Genomic DNA, 16,805 nt, shown 5'->3' on the forward strand with positions numbered 1-16,805 from the left:
TATTCTCACATAATTTTAAAATGCGACAAAAATATCCAACACTAAATATGTATTCTCAAAATAATATTTTAAAGATTGAATTTTGAGGGCAAATAGTAGTATTAAGCTAGTTTGGATGAGATATTATATGATTCAACCAAATGGAAAAATGAGACATGGATTAACCAAAAGCATGTATTTATGTAATTCGAATCAACGTAATTCGAATTAAAGACAATGGTAATTCGAATAAATGCAGTTCGAATTATGAGGGAATATGCATGCTAGATAGTTCGAATCATACTGATTCGAATTACACATGGGAAAGTTCGAATCACTCTGATTAGAATTATGCTTGAGCAGTTCGAATCAACCTGATTCGAATTTTATGGTGAGCAATTCGAATTGGCAGTTCGAATCTAGCTGATTCGAATTACGTATATATAATTTGAAATTGGCTGTTTCGAATTAGGAAGTCCCAGACATATATAAATATGGTGTGAACATGAATTGAGTTCATTTGAGTGAGAAAAAATGGCTAGTAAGGAGAGTTTTGTAGTGTTGGTGCATTATAGAGGGTCGATTAAGAGAAAAACATGCTCTGGTGTGAAGTTCACTGATAAAGATCCTCTAAGTATTTTTATGAGACCTACGACGAGATTCGATGACTTTTTGAATTCTATAATACAGAAACTTGGGCTGCAAGGCGTGAAACAGGTTCAGAAGTTATTCTATCGCATTTCGATCTCAGTGCTTAGAGATGACGTGAAGTATGATTCTTTCATTATAGGGAGTGACGAGGATTTGCAGGTCCTGTTCCATTGTCTTTGGCATTTTTCCGAGGTCAGGACACCTGAGTTGTTGGCAAAGTTGGTTAATGTGGTATCTAGCTCGGGAGGTTCGAACCGGAATACTCAAACTCTAGGCACGGTAGTCGGTTCTAGCTTGAGGCCCGTTGGTGCATCTTCGTCGGTGCCTGTGAATGCACCTCAGGACGAGCCTGTTGCGTCCCCGTCGTTCGCCATTGATCTCAACTGCAGTGGTGGCGGAAAGGTTGGTATCGTGGAGAGGGTGTCGATTTCTTTACAGTGTGGGGCACCGGCTGAGATCGGTGATGCATTGCTGGATGATGATGGTGATGATGATGTGGAGCCTGACCTCATTGCTGATGACAGTGGCGATGACATTGCAGCGAGTAATCCAGCTGGGGCTGGCGGTGGTTCTAGCTCTGGGACTCAGCAGTACTCTCCGCACTTTTCATCGTTGGACTTGGATGCCATGAGACAGGAGGGAGTTCCTGCGGAACCCACTGGATTTAGTGTTAGAGATACCCAGGGTACTTGAGGTCTTACAGAGTTTCAGGTTGGTCAGCAATTTCAGGATAAAGAGGAGGCTGTGTTAAGCATGAAGACGTATAGCATCCGACGCGGGGTACAGTACAAAGTGGTGGAGTCTGATTATCGCAGGTACGTTGGGAAGTGTTCTGAGTTTGGAAATGGGTGCACATGGTTGATTAGGCTATCTGGTGCCACTCTATAATGGCAAAATATATCAGCACCGTCACACACCTCCATAACGCCATATGCCGAGGCTCCAAGATCTCCGGATGCACAACCTAAAGAATGTCAGGAGAGCTATACGGCATCCAAATAAATTGCGAATACAAACTGTCTTCGTTTAGCCATGCACACTTGCTAGTCTAAAAGAGATTATAATCAAAAGGAGTTTGTCAGATACTTACATCCCCAGCCTGTAAGAGGTCTATCCTGAGCCTCTACATCGCAACTCGAGATCCCTTCTTGCTCGCTGTTATCACGAAATGAAAATAACACCAAATAATATAATAGTATAAACGTAGATATAATGAAATAATAGCAGACGATAGAATAATTAATAGTACCTCGAGGTCAAGGGCCAGCTGAACGTATCATATCCAGCGGGTCTAAATCCAGGAAAGCGCCAGAAGATCTATGACAGAAGTAGCTGTAATGGTCCGGCTAACTTGACCACATGTCTGTTCGCCATGCGGCACATGCACCGGTATAACCACGACAGAGCAGCTGATCCCTAGCTGTACCCACCCATGTCCTCAAGCCTAGCTACGTATGAGAGCCACCTAATGTGAATGCGGTTGCCAGACTTATCGGCAAATAGCTGAGTCTCTAACAGCATCATGATATAGGCCCGGGCATACCTCATAACTATGGGCTCATTGGCTCCCTCAAGAAGCTCTCCAAAGGTCTCCTGGATCCAGCTGCAGTTCACTGCAAACTTCTAGATTTGGTTTGTAGGAGGTAACACACCCAGCAACTCTTGGGACCACACCCAAGCTAGCCGACCACCCTAGATGTACGTCTGAAAATCTATCAAGCAACCACTAACATAATGTCCATCGATTGGCAGTCCTAACTGGTACGCCACATCCTGCAGTGTAATAGTGCACTCTCCGAACGGCATATGAAACGTGTGCGTCTCTGGACGCCAGCGCTCAACGAACGCACTGACCAGGGACTCATCCAGTCTGAACCATCTCTCGTTCAGCCTCGCAAGATGGTATAAGCCGGCCATCTGTAAGTACGGAACGTACCTCTCTTCCAGACGCATACCCTGCTGCCGTCGCATGCTCGAAATACATCGCTGGGGCTGCAAACATCATGTACCAAAATATAAATACCACTAACATCATTTAATAACAAAACCACTAACAACACCACTAACAAAACCACTAACATCATTCACTAACAAAATCACTAATATTATTCACTAACATTATTTACTAACAAAACCACTAACATCATTCACTAACAAAACCACTAACATCATTCACTATCGAAACCACTAACAAAACTACTAACAAAACCACTAACATCATTCACTAACAAAACCACTAACATCATTCACTAATAAAACTACTAACAAAATAATTATTTAATTATTTTTATAAAATTTTGTATTAAATACATAATAAATTTATCAAATAAAAAATTTGTTTGTCTTTTACAAAAAAATAATATTAATTTTTTGTATTTTTGCCAACAATACATGTGTTAGTTGAAATTTGGTATTCATCTTGCATTTTTTATGTCAAATATATTAGATGACAAAATCAATCTAGCTTGTTTTACGTGGCCTGTGAAAATTTTAAGATCAAAACAGCTCAGGTGCGTATTGCGTTACGTCATTGCGCAACTGCCTCTTTGAAAGTTTAATAATTTCATTTTAAAATGAAATAAACAATGAAAGAATAAAGAGAAGACTCCAAAATGTTTCCTGATGCTCATTCCGCATCTGCATTATATTCAATGAACGGTATCTCCCATGTACAAAAAAATATTTAGAGGAAAAGAAGGTTTTGCTAACTTAATTAAAAAAAAAGTGAACTTTATATTGTTATTATTATTTTAAAGTATTGTTTTTGTTTTTAATGTTTGGGATAAATTTTATTTTAATTTTGGTTTAATTACTCTGTTGGTTTTATAATTTCGCAAAATTTTTAATTAGGTCTCTATATTTTTTTTTAATTGAATTCATGTACCAATTTTTTTAATTGGGTCTCTACACTTTTTTTCCTTTTATTTGGATTTCTGTACTAATTTTTTTTATCCGTATAAAATTAAGCACAGTAAAATTAATGTACTCTTAATAATATTTTTGTTAAAGTTATGTTTATTCAATTTTATTTTTATTTTCACCCTTTCAATAAGTTTAAACTCTATTTTTTTATTTTTTTATTTTTTTTCAAATCCCTCTTAAAGAATTAATAGTGTAAAAGAGAAAAGAAGAAAGAAATAGAAGAATGAGGTTTGCACTTATTGAAAGAGTAAAAGTGAAAAAAAAGAGTTGAATAAATTTAGTCTTAACAAAAACATTATTAATAAGGGACACTCTACTGTACAGATTGGAGTGGTATAGAGAGAATATAATTTTTTTATAGTTATTTTTTATTATTTTATTATTATTGAAAATGTGGGTCCTACCTTTATTAATCTCTCTTTTATTCTATTAAAGGAAAAATCTGTAAACTTACATCTTTACTATATAATTCACCTATTAATAATACATCGATGTTATTTTAAACGTTTTGAGATAAAAATAAAACCATTAAAACATTATGGACCAAATAAAATTAACCTTAAACGTTAGACTAGTACAGAACTTTACCCTATTATTAAAAATTTAAGAGTGTTATTTTTTCAATTAAATTATTCTTCTACTTTTATAGTTTGAAAAGTATGCTTAGAATTTAGACTAGTTAGCAAACTCCTAATTGAAACTCATTTCACAACGTGGAAGTTGGACACAACTAGTCAACTACTACAAGGAAAAGTTTCCCTATATAGTTTACATATCTGAACCAAAATCAAAACCATAGCTTTTCTCGTACAATCCAATTGATGGCAAAAACAACGCGCATAGCTATTGTTACAAGTCCTGGCTTGACCCACCTAGTTCCAATACTTGAGTTCTCCAAAAGATTCTTGGAGCTTCACCCAAATTTTCATGTCACTTGCATGATTCCCTCACTTGGGCCACACCCAGATTCAACCAAATCCTACCTTCAAACTCTTCCTTCAAACATTCACTCCATCCTTCTCCCTTCAATCAACAAACAAGACTTGCCCCAAGGAGCATACCCTGGAGTTCTTATTCAAAAAACCGTTACCCTCTCTCTCCCATCAATTCGTGACACCCTTAAATCCCTCACCTTAAGGGAACCACTTGCAGCTTTGATCGCAGATGCTTTCGCCTTCGAAGCACTTTCATTCGCTAAGGAGTTCAATTTCTTGTCCTACATTTACTTCCCTTCTACAGTTATGGCTCTCTCATTGTCTTTGCATTTGCCAAAACTTGATGAGCAAGTTACCGGTGAGTACAAAGACCTACAACATCCTATCTATTTACCCGGTTGTGAACCAGTTTTCGGGCGAGATCTTCCATCTCCAATGCAAAATCGATCCAGTGATGCTTACAAACTCTATCTAGAACGTTCCAAAGGATTGAGTAATGTAAATGGATTCATAATCAACAGCTTCTTGGAATTGGAATCAGCTGCTATGAAAGCACTTGCAAAGGAGAAAAGTTGCTTCAGCTTTTATGCTGTTGGACCAATTACACAAAAAAGGTCATCAAGCAATGATGGTGATGAGGAATTAGAGTGTTTAAGATGGTTGGATAAACAGCCACATAGTTCTGTTTTGTATGTTTCTTTCGGAAGCGGCGGAACACTCTCTCAAAGCGCAATCAATGAGCTAGCTTTGGGTTTGGAATTGAGTGGTCAAAGGTTTTTATGGGTTCTTAGAGCACCAAGTGATTCATCTAGTGCTGCTTACTTAGACAACCAAAAGAACGAGGATCCATTGAAATTTTTACCAAGTGGGTTTCTAGAAAGAACCAAAGAGAAAGGTTTGGTTTTGCCATCATGGGCACCCCAAGTACAAATCCTTAGTCACGATTCAGTTGGTGGGTTTTTGAGTCATTGTGGTTGGAACTCGGTGTTGGAAAGTGTGCAAGTGGGAGTTCCAATAATCACATGGCCACTCTTTGCAGAGCAGAGGATGAATGCTGTGTTGTTAGTTGATGGACTCAAAGTGGCGGTGAGGCCGAATATTGGAGAAGATGGTATTGTTGAAAAGGAGGAAGTTTCAAAGGTGATAAAGTGTCTAATGGAGCAGGAAGAAGGAAAAGCAATGCGCAAAAGAATGGAGGATTTAAAAGCTTATGCTGCTGATGCAGTGAAGAAAGATGCTGGTTCTTCAACGCATGCGTTGTCACAATTGGCTAGTAAGTGGGAAAACTTTAGTGGGATTGAAGATAACAATTAAATTAAACAATTCCGCTGCGTTACAGTATTTATGGCAACTTTTACAAATTCTTGTTTATAATTTTGTTTAATAAAACTTATAAAAGTGTATTTGTGGATATATTTAATAAATATATTTTTTTTATGCCAATTCTTATTTATAATTGTGTTTAATAAAAGTGTCTTTGTGAATATATATAATAAATTAGCAATAAATTAACAGATAGTATATTAGTATTCTATATTTTTTCTTAAACTAATAAAGCCTTCTAAGGTTCGGTTGATGTGCATGTTATACATTGTTTAATATGGGCCAGCTATAGTCGGTTTTTTCTCTGTTTTTTCTTTCTTGGTAATGGACTGATATTGATGTCAGTAATAATATTTAGCTTGCGAATACCAAAAAAAAAAAATATTTAGCTTGCTTTGATACGTTGCCCACACAAGTCAAATTTGTTTTCAAGTTAAATTGTTCCTCATTCCGATTACCAGAAAAAAAAAGTGTTCCTCATTCCTGGCTTTTTTTTTTTTTTTTTTTTTTTTTTTTTTTTTTTTTTACCAAAGATACTCGAATCCGCAACTTTTTAATTGAGTATGAGGAGACTATGCTATTTGAACTATAACTCATTGGCATTTGTTTTTCTTTTATGTTTTACACTTTACTTCAATTATATTAGGTATATATTAAAATTAATTACTAAAATTAATTATTAATATAGAATATATATATTAAAATATAAAATATATATTAAAAATAAAAATTATATATATTTATATATAAATATATAAAAATTAATTTATTAACTAATTTTTAGTATATACATAATATTTAATTTTTTACTTTTTCTCTTTCAAGTTAAACGTAGCTTTATCTCTGAATTTGCTAAGTTTGTTTTAATAATTTTCTTGTTTACTTATACCTGTCGTATCTTTTAAAAATAATCTTAACATAATGTACCAATATTTTTGTCAACCTAACTCTCTAAAGAGATGTTTTTTAATTACAAATTCAAACTCAATAAGAAACTGTTGAAACTCACTATTTGAAAAAGTTAAATGTCACAGAAAATTCACAAAATATGCATAAAATTTAAAGAAAAAAAATTTTTTGGAGAGAAATGAGTTTTTAATAAAAAAAAAAAACTTAAAATTGAGCTAATGGTAAATGTTTCATCCTTTGCTTCCTAGTCCATTTTCCTTTCAGCTACAAACCTATATATTAGGCCAAAGGAGTCCAAAAATACGAGTTCACTTACCAAATTAACCAGGCACGGGAAACATGGTCCGCAAATGCGAGTTCAGGTCGTCACGCGAAACCTCAAGTAAGTGAAATTTTGGGTTAATAATTAAATTAGTTTATTAGAGATAAGATATTCTTTAATTTTTTTAATTAAATTGATTTATCAAAGAGAAAATTTAATTATATTTATTTTTTAATCTCTTCGTTAACAATTTTTGTTAACAATCATGTTATGAATACTAATTGACAACGTACATAATAGTTGGCAACTCTAATTGAATATTGACTAAATATATTTATAAAAATCTATTAGTTTAGTTCTTTTTTCCAATTACATAAATCTTATTGATACGTCAAATGTTCGTGATATGAAGAAATCAAATATTATTCAATAGTTATTGGTTTATTTTGATGTGTTTTAATTTTTATTTATTTAATTATTATATTGGATTTTATGTTTGTAAATTTTAGGATTTTCTTTGTTTTAACCTAGTAAGAAGTTATAAATATCTCCTTAACTATTGTAGTAGCATTATTGAGTGATTAGAAATACTAAAATACTTTTTGATTTCGTGATGAAACCGTTATGTGAACAAATGATGTTGAGTGAGTCTTTCTCTTGTTACACGGGGAATTAGGTAGGAGGTAGAGGAGTAGGAGTCCCTTTCTTATTTCATCAAGAAATTGGATAGAAAGTAGAGTAATTTTATTTTAATTTAATTTCAACCTATTTTTTTTGTTTCTATTTCAATTACAATTTATCTTTTCTATTCAATTTCAATTCTTATCTTATTTGTCCTTTTTTTTAATCACCTATTCCCAATATATCTAGCGACTAAATTGATAAATTTTAAAATATATTTGGTCCACGTTCAATTAAAGATATTAGATGTTATATATGTTATCAATTAATATTTTATATTATTAATTATTGATGAAAATTGTTAATGGAATAATCGAATGATAAATATGATTAATTCGTAATATTTAAAAAATTAATTTAATTAATAAAATTTTTCATAAACAAATTTAAAAAATATCTTTTTTTTTAAAAATTAATTTAATTATTAACTTTTTGTACATGAGGTATAATTCTCAATTCTCAGTATTTTTCTAGGTATATATATTATTTTTCTAGGCATATATATATTATTTTAAAACTCTGTCTTTGTTTCTAATGACACCAAAATTGCCTAGTTTAAATATTTATAGTTCAAGTTATGGTTGGATTAGTGTGAAAAAATCAAGACCTAATTAACAGTATCTAAGAATATTTTTTGCACTAATTTTTGAAAAAAATTATTCTAAAATCATTGAGAATTGGAAATTATGATCCTACAATTCCTTGTGATGTATCTTGCATTTCAATTAAAAAAAAATCAAACCAATTATTTTTAGACAAAATTCATATAATTTACTAATTACACAGTTGAATCACAAAAATATAAAATCAATTAAAATTATATAAAAAGTGAGAGAAACTAATTCAAAATTTATAAATATATGTAATTACTACTCAAAAAATTAGGTTCTATTTGCTATTCAAATACTGATATATCTATTATTATTTTATCATATCATCAATCTGGAGTCAATTAAATGTTGTCAGTGGTTTTTAATATCTTTTTTGTTGTTGTTTTTTTTTTAAATATTTTGAATCAATATGTTATTAGATCAACTTGATTAAATTTATTAAAAAAAATTATTCACTTAATACTACTGTATTCTTCCACCTTATATGGAATCATAACTTAATTTTTAGGTAAAGTATTATCTTAGTCTTTAACGTTTAGATTCATTTTTAATTTAGTTTTTAATATTTTAAAAAAATGTTATTTGTATAATAAAATTTAGTCTTTAATCAACTTTTAATATTATTTAATTATTTTTTAATTAAAACATATTCCTATTTTTTAAATACACATTAATAATTAAGATTAATTTAAATTTTAAAAACTAAAATTTCTCTAACTTTCTACCCACTTTATAGTTAGTTATTGTTTCCTTCTTTTACATTCCTTCTCTCTCTATAATACGATTTTCTTCTACCTCGCTCTCTTGTACAAGACCCCTTCTTTTACTCTCCTTACTTATATCATATTACTTAATAATTATAAAAGCTAGGTTTATTAGTTCAAATGAATGAGTTTTAGATGTGTGCAGGAACCAATTTAAAAGATGGAATATTATTTTGGATGTGTTGCAAGTCAATCTAGTTAGTGTGTGAAAAATTTTTTATGTGCTATAACCAAGTGTAATTTATGCACAATAAATGAACAATTAACAAGTTGAATACACTATATAAACAAGCAAAAACACTATATATAGAATAACCAATTATATTGTATAAATTACTTATCTAATTAGTAGTCGTAGTAATAACTCCACCTTAAGAACTTGAAGACGATACTTCAAATTTATTCCTATTATACGTCCCAAAATTTATAATATTACACATACAAAATTGGATTAATCTTAGCATACAAGCGATTAACATTTACAAGTGTTACAAGTCCTGAAACTTACTAACACCCTAAACGCGCTCCAATTGTTACGTACAACTCACGCGCTATATAACAGAACATTATATCAATCAAAATCAATTAACGTGCGAATAATATAATTTTCAATTTTCAAAAGATTTCGTTACCTTCTTCGAATCTCCTGCCAAGTTTTTCGTTCTCCTTCTTGCGTTCTTCCCTTATATTTTTTATCGTTCTTTCTTCTGCGTTTATCACTGCTTTGTTCGTCGTCATTCACCTCAGTTTCTCTCACTGTAACTCTAGCTTCATTTTATTTCGATTTTCTGGTTTCTGAAATCAAAATCTGAATGAACCTTAAAGATAATGGATGATTCAACCTTAGATTGTCAGATCAGGGCGAAGTTAATTTTGAATTTGAATCGAACGAAGTTCCTGAGGTTTGATTTAGATTCAGCTAATTAAGATTAATCTAAATTTGATGCAGTTATTCGTCTATGATTGTCTAGCTGAATAATTCGTGAACATAGACTGTGAAATTAATGCGTGAACATAATCTGTGGATTGAATCTAATGTATTAGTTTTGATTAATTATCTGCAATTTATAGCAGACGCTTGGGTGTAGATCAGAACTTTTTGGGTGTATTTTTAGGGAAGTTTGTGTGTATTTTAGGGGGAGTTTAGGTGTATTTACAGTTTATGGTTTTTCTTGTTATTTTAGTTGATTTGTTGTCGTAACGGGTGTAGATTAGGAGTCCTTGGAGTGTATTTTACTTTGATTATTATTTTTTTATGAGGTACAGAAATTTTATAATATTTTTTTGTTTTAAACATGTATTTTTGCAGTCCTTCTCTATTGTTGATGAGCAGCTTGTTCCCAAGGTTGGAATGACCTTTAAAACCCTTGAAAATACTGCAAAATTTTACAAGGACTATGCCAATGATGCAGGTTTTTCTACAAGAGTTTGGAGCACAAATAAAAAGGAAAACGAAATTAAGAATCAATTGATCACATGTAGAAGAGAGGGAAATAGAAATCTAAAATATCTTCGACCGAGAAGACAAATTCCACAGCTGGTTTAAATTGTCCTGCAAGAATTTATATACACACATTGAAGGATGTTGGTGCTTGGATCATTTCAAAGGTTGTGCTGCATCATTCACACCCTTGCTGTCTAACTCAAGCAGAGATGCTCAAACAGCACAGGAAACTAAGCATGTCCGTTCGTCGTAGAATAGAGAATAACGAGGAAGCCGGTATCAGACCAAGCAAAACATTCCAATCATTCGTTGCGGCAGCTGGGGGTCACCACGAGTTAAATTTTATTAAAAAGGGTGTGAGGAATTACATCACAAGAGAAGTGCGGGATGTTTCGGAACAAGAATATGCAAAGGAATTCGGAAAATATTTATTGAGAATGAAAGAGAAGAATCAGAATTTCTTTTTCGAGCTCGAACTCGAGGATGATCAATCGATTAAGCTTGCTTTTTGGGCCGATGCAAGGAGCAGAGCTGCCTTTGAGTATTTCAGAGATGTTATTTCATTTGACACCACGTACAATACAAACAGGTAATATGCTGTTCTTGTTTATGCTGCTAAATTAATTTTGTTCTATGAATCTACTGCAGAGGTGTATATTGGATCTTCCTTGGGTGTATAAATTCATTATATGGGTGTACGTAATGATTTTCATTCTGCAATGTTGTAATTTGTTTCAGATATAATTTGGTTTGTGGTTCTTTCGTCGGGGTGAATCACCACGGTCAGTCAATACTTCTTGGATGCGCTTTGATGAAAAATGAAGAAATTGAGTCGTTCAAATGGTTATTTCAATGTTGGCTTCGTTGCATGGGGGAAAATGCTCCGAAAGGGTTTCTCACCGATCAATGCGCGTCAATGAAAAGGGCTATAGAGGCTTGTATGCCAACAACAATTCACCGTTGGTGTATTTGGCACATCACGAAGAAGATCCCAAGCAAATTAAATGGGTACAAGGGACATGCTGAAATTGAACAAGAATTGAGCCAAGTTGTTTGGAACTCTCATAGTAAAGATTCATTTGATAGGAATTGGAATGATTTTCTGCTGAATTTTGGTCTTGTGGACAACAAGTGGCTTTCATGTAATGTTGTTTAAAATCTGCAGCAGAGGTGTAAATTGCATGTTTTTTCGGGTATATTTATAGTCTATTTTTGGGTGTATTCTGTAAATTTCTATGAAAACTGTCATATATGGGTTCCAATCTATTTGGAGCACCACTTTTGGGCAGGGATAAAAAGCACACAAAGGAGTGAGAGCATGCATTCATTTTTTAACAAGTTTATTACCCGGAATAGCTCGCTTATTCAATTTGTCAAATAATACGATAATTGCCTCGGAAGCAGGGAGCAAGCAGAGAGAGAATCAGATGCTGCATATTTTCATACGGTCATACCGTGTGCAACCAAATCCTCCATTGAAGCTCAGTTTCAAGATGTGTACACTCATCAAAAGTTTAGAGAAGTCCAAGCACAATTTAAAGGAAAGGCAAATTGCATCACTAGATTAACGAATTCTGCTCTAGGCTATTCAGTATACGAAGTTGGAGAACAAGTTTCCAGCTCAATATTCAACGAGTTTGTGGTTACTTATGACTCAGTAGCAGCCGAGGTAAAATGTCAATGCTTATTATTCGAGTCAAGAGGGATATTGTGCCGTCACGCACTAAGTGTGTTAAGCTTTGAACGAGTAAGCTAAGTGTCATCGAGATATATATTGGAACGATGGAGCAAGAAGGTAAAGAGGCAACACACACACATCAAGAGCAGCCACGACAAGCCATTGTTGGAGCCAAGAAGTAAGAGGTTTGACGAATTGGTTTTTTGTTCACAAAATATTTGCGAATTTGCATCAGAATCGGAGGAGCTGGCTGCAATTCTGCATTGTGCGTACGATAACGTCATGGTTGAGATGGAATCATTGAAAGCCAAAAGGAAGGGGACATCTTCTTTATCTCACGAAGACGCCAACTTGGAATTCGTTAACGAGCTTCAAAGCCCTCCAAGGATTCGAACAAGAGGACGTCCAAAAAATAGGCTAGGTTCAAAGTTGGACAAATAGATTGCAAATGCCTCAAAGAAGAAGAAAACAAAAGCTTTAAATGAGGTAAAAGTGATGTTCTTTAAATATGTGGTGATTGAGTTTAATTTTCTCGTTAATAGTTTAGCTAATATGTGAGTTTATTATATCCAGTTAAACTTCTTTGATGCTGCATCAGTGGTGCGTTCAAATTCCAGCTAATATCAAGGACGTGTTATGAATTATCAGTTCAGAGAACCAGCAGCAGCGGATAACTTTTTGGGTGTATAGTTACAGAATATGGGTGTAAAGCACTGTTTTTTGGGTGTATTTCTGAATTTTCTTGTGTTTCACATTTTACATACATATATATATTTCACAATCTGATGTTTATGTTATAAAATATTTTTTGTTTTTTTTACTACGGTTTAGGGTTTAGGGTTTAGTGTTTAGGGTTTTAGGGTTTAGGGTTTAGGGTTTTACGGTTTAGGGTTTAGGTTTTAGGGTTTAGGGATAAAGCATTAGTGGATAGAAGTCTGGTGTATATTTAACTTTCCTTGGGTGTAAAATGAGATCTTATGAGTGTAAAAATCAATGATTTGGGTGTATAGTATAGGTTGGTTGGTTTAGGGTTTAGGGTTTAGGTTTTTAGGGTTTAGGGTTTAAGATTTTAGGTTTAGGGTCTAGGGTTTTAGGGTTTAGGGTTTTAGGGTTTTAGGGTTTTACGGTTTAGGTTTTAGTGTTTAGGGTTTAGGGTTTTAGGGTTTAGGATTCAGGGTTTTAGGGATAAAGCATCAGGGGATAGATGTTTGGGTGTATTTTCAACTTTTTTTCGGGTGTAAAATGTCAGGTTATGGGTGTATATTTGGTTTGATGTTTTTCTTCATATTATAGTACCTATAATTCAGATATTTTGAATACAGCAGAGAGAGTTTAATTATTGAAAGAAATTTTACAATAAACTGGATTATAATTGGCAAATTTTTACAGCATGTATTCAATTTGTTACAAGACTACCTAACAGTTACATTACTCAGTGTCAATATCATTAGAATTTATCTGATAATATGGACTCAATAATAATGAGGATGGCTTGGACAGTTTTATTGCATTACTCCCCTAATGGCTTCAGCTTTGTCTTGATTCATTTCATTGAATAGAATCCGGAGAGCATATTCTACTCTATAGTGGTCCACCTCGTCTTACAGTTAAAAAGAATATTCTGTTTAATCAACCATATTAATTGAGTAAAGTAATACAGAGTTATTTAGTTTTAAACACATTTACCTAGGTCCAATTGTCCCACTCATACTTCAACCTTTTAATGTTTTCGGGCTGAATTATCTCAAGCCACTTCATTACGTAAATAGCACAGTCATAGCTAAAAACCAAGAAAATAAATTACAAATTACATATAGGAAAGTTTAATTTTCAGATTGAAAGATTTATACCTTGTCTTTTGGCCTGAGATGTTAATGTATGGCGGTTCAATTTCCTTGTCCTTGTCCTTTCTCTTCAGAGGTGCCCCCCAGCATATACTCTAATTCGTGAAATTACATATCCCTTAAAACACAAAATAAATCAGTAATACATGAATAAATTTAATAAAGAGATACACCCAAAGGAGCACAAACTTACACCTTATATTGAACAGAAATACACCCAACTATTAAAATACAAAACACAGAACCAACTTACAATGAATTTATTTAGGGCCATTCTCTCATCGGACGGAGATGTCGTGTGATATGGGTCGAGTATATAAAATTTCCACTTTCTTGTATTAGCCAACCATAACCACCAATTTTGTGAATGGCAAACAGGTGCAAAAATCTGAAGTATGTCCAGATTGAACACTGTTTTAGTTTATTTGGCACAAAAGTAAAGAATGGTAATAAGAAGTTTTAGAAATGAAAACTTATATAACGATGCGATGCTAATTTTTAAGGTCCAAGAAGGGTATAAACATTGGGTAGTCTTCCACCCTGAATGACTTATTGGTTTTAGGCTGTAAGAATACCCCTTCTGGATGATTTGCAATGGCCATGTTCTGCAAAAATTGTGAACCACCAAATGAATACAGAAAATACATCCAAACGAATGCAGAAAATACACCCAAATGAATACACAACTTACACCCAATTGAACATAGAAAATACACCCAAATGAACACATAAAATATACCCAATTTAAGGCAGAAAATACACCCGAAAGAATGCAGAAAATACATCCAAAATTCATTGAAGCAACCCTTACCACAATATCAGGGGGGAGACAGTATACTTCTTCTTGAAACCTTTTAATCTTTTGCTGGTTTAGGATGAGGCACATGGCAGAGACAATCTAGAAAAAGATACCGAAATCAATTTACATCAATCAACATTGCAGTTAATTTTGGTGATAAAAATATTAATGTTATTGTAATATTACCTCAGCTTCTATATGTGTTTCATCTGCGAGTCATGCGAGGTGGACTTTTGACAAAATGTATCTATCTTGGGCATTGAGTGTGCACACGGTGTCATACTCATTAGTTAGTCCATTTCCATATGTCTTCACTCGTGTGGCTTAGATGTAGCATTTCTCTTTCATGTCACCCGTATTTTCATTCGTTCTCGCAGGAGTTTCAAACTTCTCGAAACTCTCTCCGCCACTCTCCTTTCGAATCTGTGGACTTTTTCCTTTTGTTGTCACCCCACCACTTGCAATTTTTTCTACCAGATCCTCTAATTGTTCTAGCAATTTTGGGGTTTCAAGAGTTTTTGCCCTCTCTCCATCTTGCGTTGCCGCCCCCTTCTGTGTTGCTGCTTCTTCTTGGCTTGAATCAGTCAAGCCAAGGCTGAATGATGACATCGGACCTTTTTTAGGAACGTGCGATGCCGTCCGTGCCATCATCATCAGCGCAGCAGCGTCTTCTGGGGCTGGATTACTGCGTGATCATGTATAACGTATTATAAGAATAAGAATATACGAATGATAACGAAACATTGATTTTACTCTGATAAACTTACATTTTAGATGGAGCTGGTGGAAGCGTGTGTGTGCTTTCTTCAGGTTTTTGGGGTGGTTCAGGAGTGCTGCAGGGTTACATAAAATTAATCATGTTATAAAAAAAACTAGTCAGAGATCAATCGTGAAAATATACACCCCAACAAGGATCATATATACCCCAACAGGGGCAATATATACCCAAACTGTAACCAAATACACCCCAAGACTATTCCTTACCTTTTTGTAGTTCCTTCATTATTTTTTTCACTTGGAGACTTTTCAGGGGTTGGTTCAATTTCTGGCACAGGGGTTGGTTCATTTTCTGTCACAGGGATTTCTTTATTTTCTGGCACAGTGGTTGTTTGGGACAGTGGTAGACAAACTTGAATCGGAACTCTAAACAAGAAGAAAAATAAAAGGTTAACATACAAAGCCCCCGAAAATAAAATGGTTATAAGGTTGAAATTTTCTTGAAAAACTCACATTGAAAGCGCTTCTCTTTGCGACTGTGTCTCTACCCGCACAACCATCATGTTCTCTTCAGCTGGCTCACTGGCTGACTCTTTAACCAAACTCAACCTAAAATACACCCTAAGAAAGTAAAAATACACCCGAAGCATTCAAAAGAAAGACATGCTTTGTTTTTTGAGAATTTATATACTTCCAGTTTTTGCTTTTTTTTCCTGCCTTTTTTTTCTCGAATAAAACATTAAAGGGCTTTTTTTTTCTAAAAAAAATATATACAGAATTAGAAGTAGAAGATAATAAAAGAATAAAAGCAATGGTTATTAGAAAGAGAAATTACATGCTCTCTACCGGTTTGTTTACGCTACTTTGATCTGTGTGTCCTTGAGATGAAGGATCATCACTTCCTAAGTTTACGTCCGGTATTCTAAACATAATAGAGTACATATTATTCATAAAAAATACCATACTATTAAATCAGGATAACAAGATTTTATCAAATAAAGCTTCTTACATTTCAGATGAGACATAGTGACCTTCCGTCGATCGCAGGTCAGCTTCCTTCTCCCTGGCAAACAAGAAACAATTATTAGCAAAGAAAACATCTTAAAATCTGAAATATACACCCCCAACAAGACATACCCCTGTGCAGCAGATTTTTCATTCTTTTCCCTTAAGAATTCATCTCATTCTTCAATTCCAATTTCAGATCTGATAGTACATGCATAAAAAAAACATGTTAACAAATATAATTTTGATGATAGACGGTAATATAGCTTACAAAGTACTGT

At 33.7% G+C, this 16,805-nt stretch overlaps 2 protein-coding genes across 2 annotated transcripts; both read left to right on the forward strand.

The window, feature by feature from the left end:
• Nucleotides 1-513: 513 nt before the first annotated feature.
• On the forward strand, nucleotides 514-1,323 carry LOC107647604 (uncharacterized). Its single transcript, XM_016351672.1, has one exon. The coding sequence runs from the start codon at nucleotides 514-516 to the stop codon at nucleotides 1,321-1,323; it is 810 nt and encodes a 269-aa protein (XP_016207158.1).
• Nucleotides 1,324-4,275: 2,952 nt separating this feature from the next.
• LOC107605308 (hydroquinone glucosyltransferase) lies at nucleotides 4,276-5,930 on the forward strand. The gene has a single exon (XM_016307148.3). The coding sequence runs from the start codon at nucleotides 4,374-4,376 to the stop codon at nucleotides 5,799-5,801; it is 1,428 nt and encodes a 475-aa protein (XP_016162634.1). The 5' UTR covers nucleotides 4,276-4,373; the 3' UTR covers nucleotides 5,802-5,930.
• The last annotated feature ends 10,875 nt before the right edge of the window (nucleotides 5,931-16,805 follow it).

Source organism: Arachis ipaensis, chromosome B6 (assembly GCF_059453495.1).
Source record: "Arachis ipaensis isolate K30076 ecotype BB chromosome B6, ASM5945349v1, whole genome shotgun sequence".
NCBI lineage: Eukaryota > Viridiplantae > Streptophyta > Magnoliopsida > Fabales > Fabaceae > Arachis > Arachis ipaensis.

Bases quoted from the DNA above. Each gene is read 5' to 3' on its own strand.
- LOC107647604 (XM_016351672.1), top strand. From the start codon at position 514: ATGGCTAGTAAGGAGAGTTTTGTAGTGTTGGTGCATTATAGAGGGTCG.
- LOC107605308 (XM_016307148.3), top strand. From the start codon at position 4,374: ATGGCAAAAACAACGCGCATAGCTATTGTTACAAGTCCTGGCTTGACC.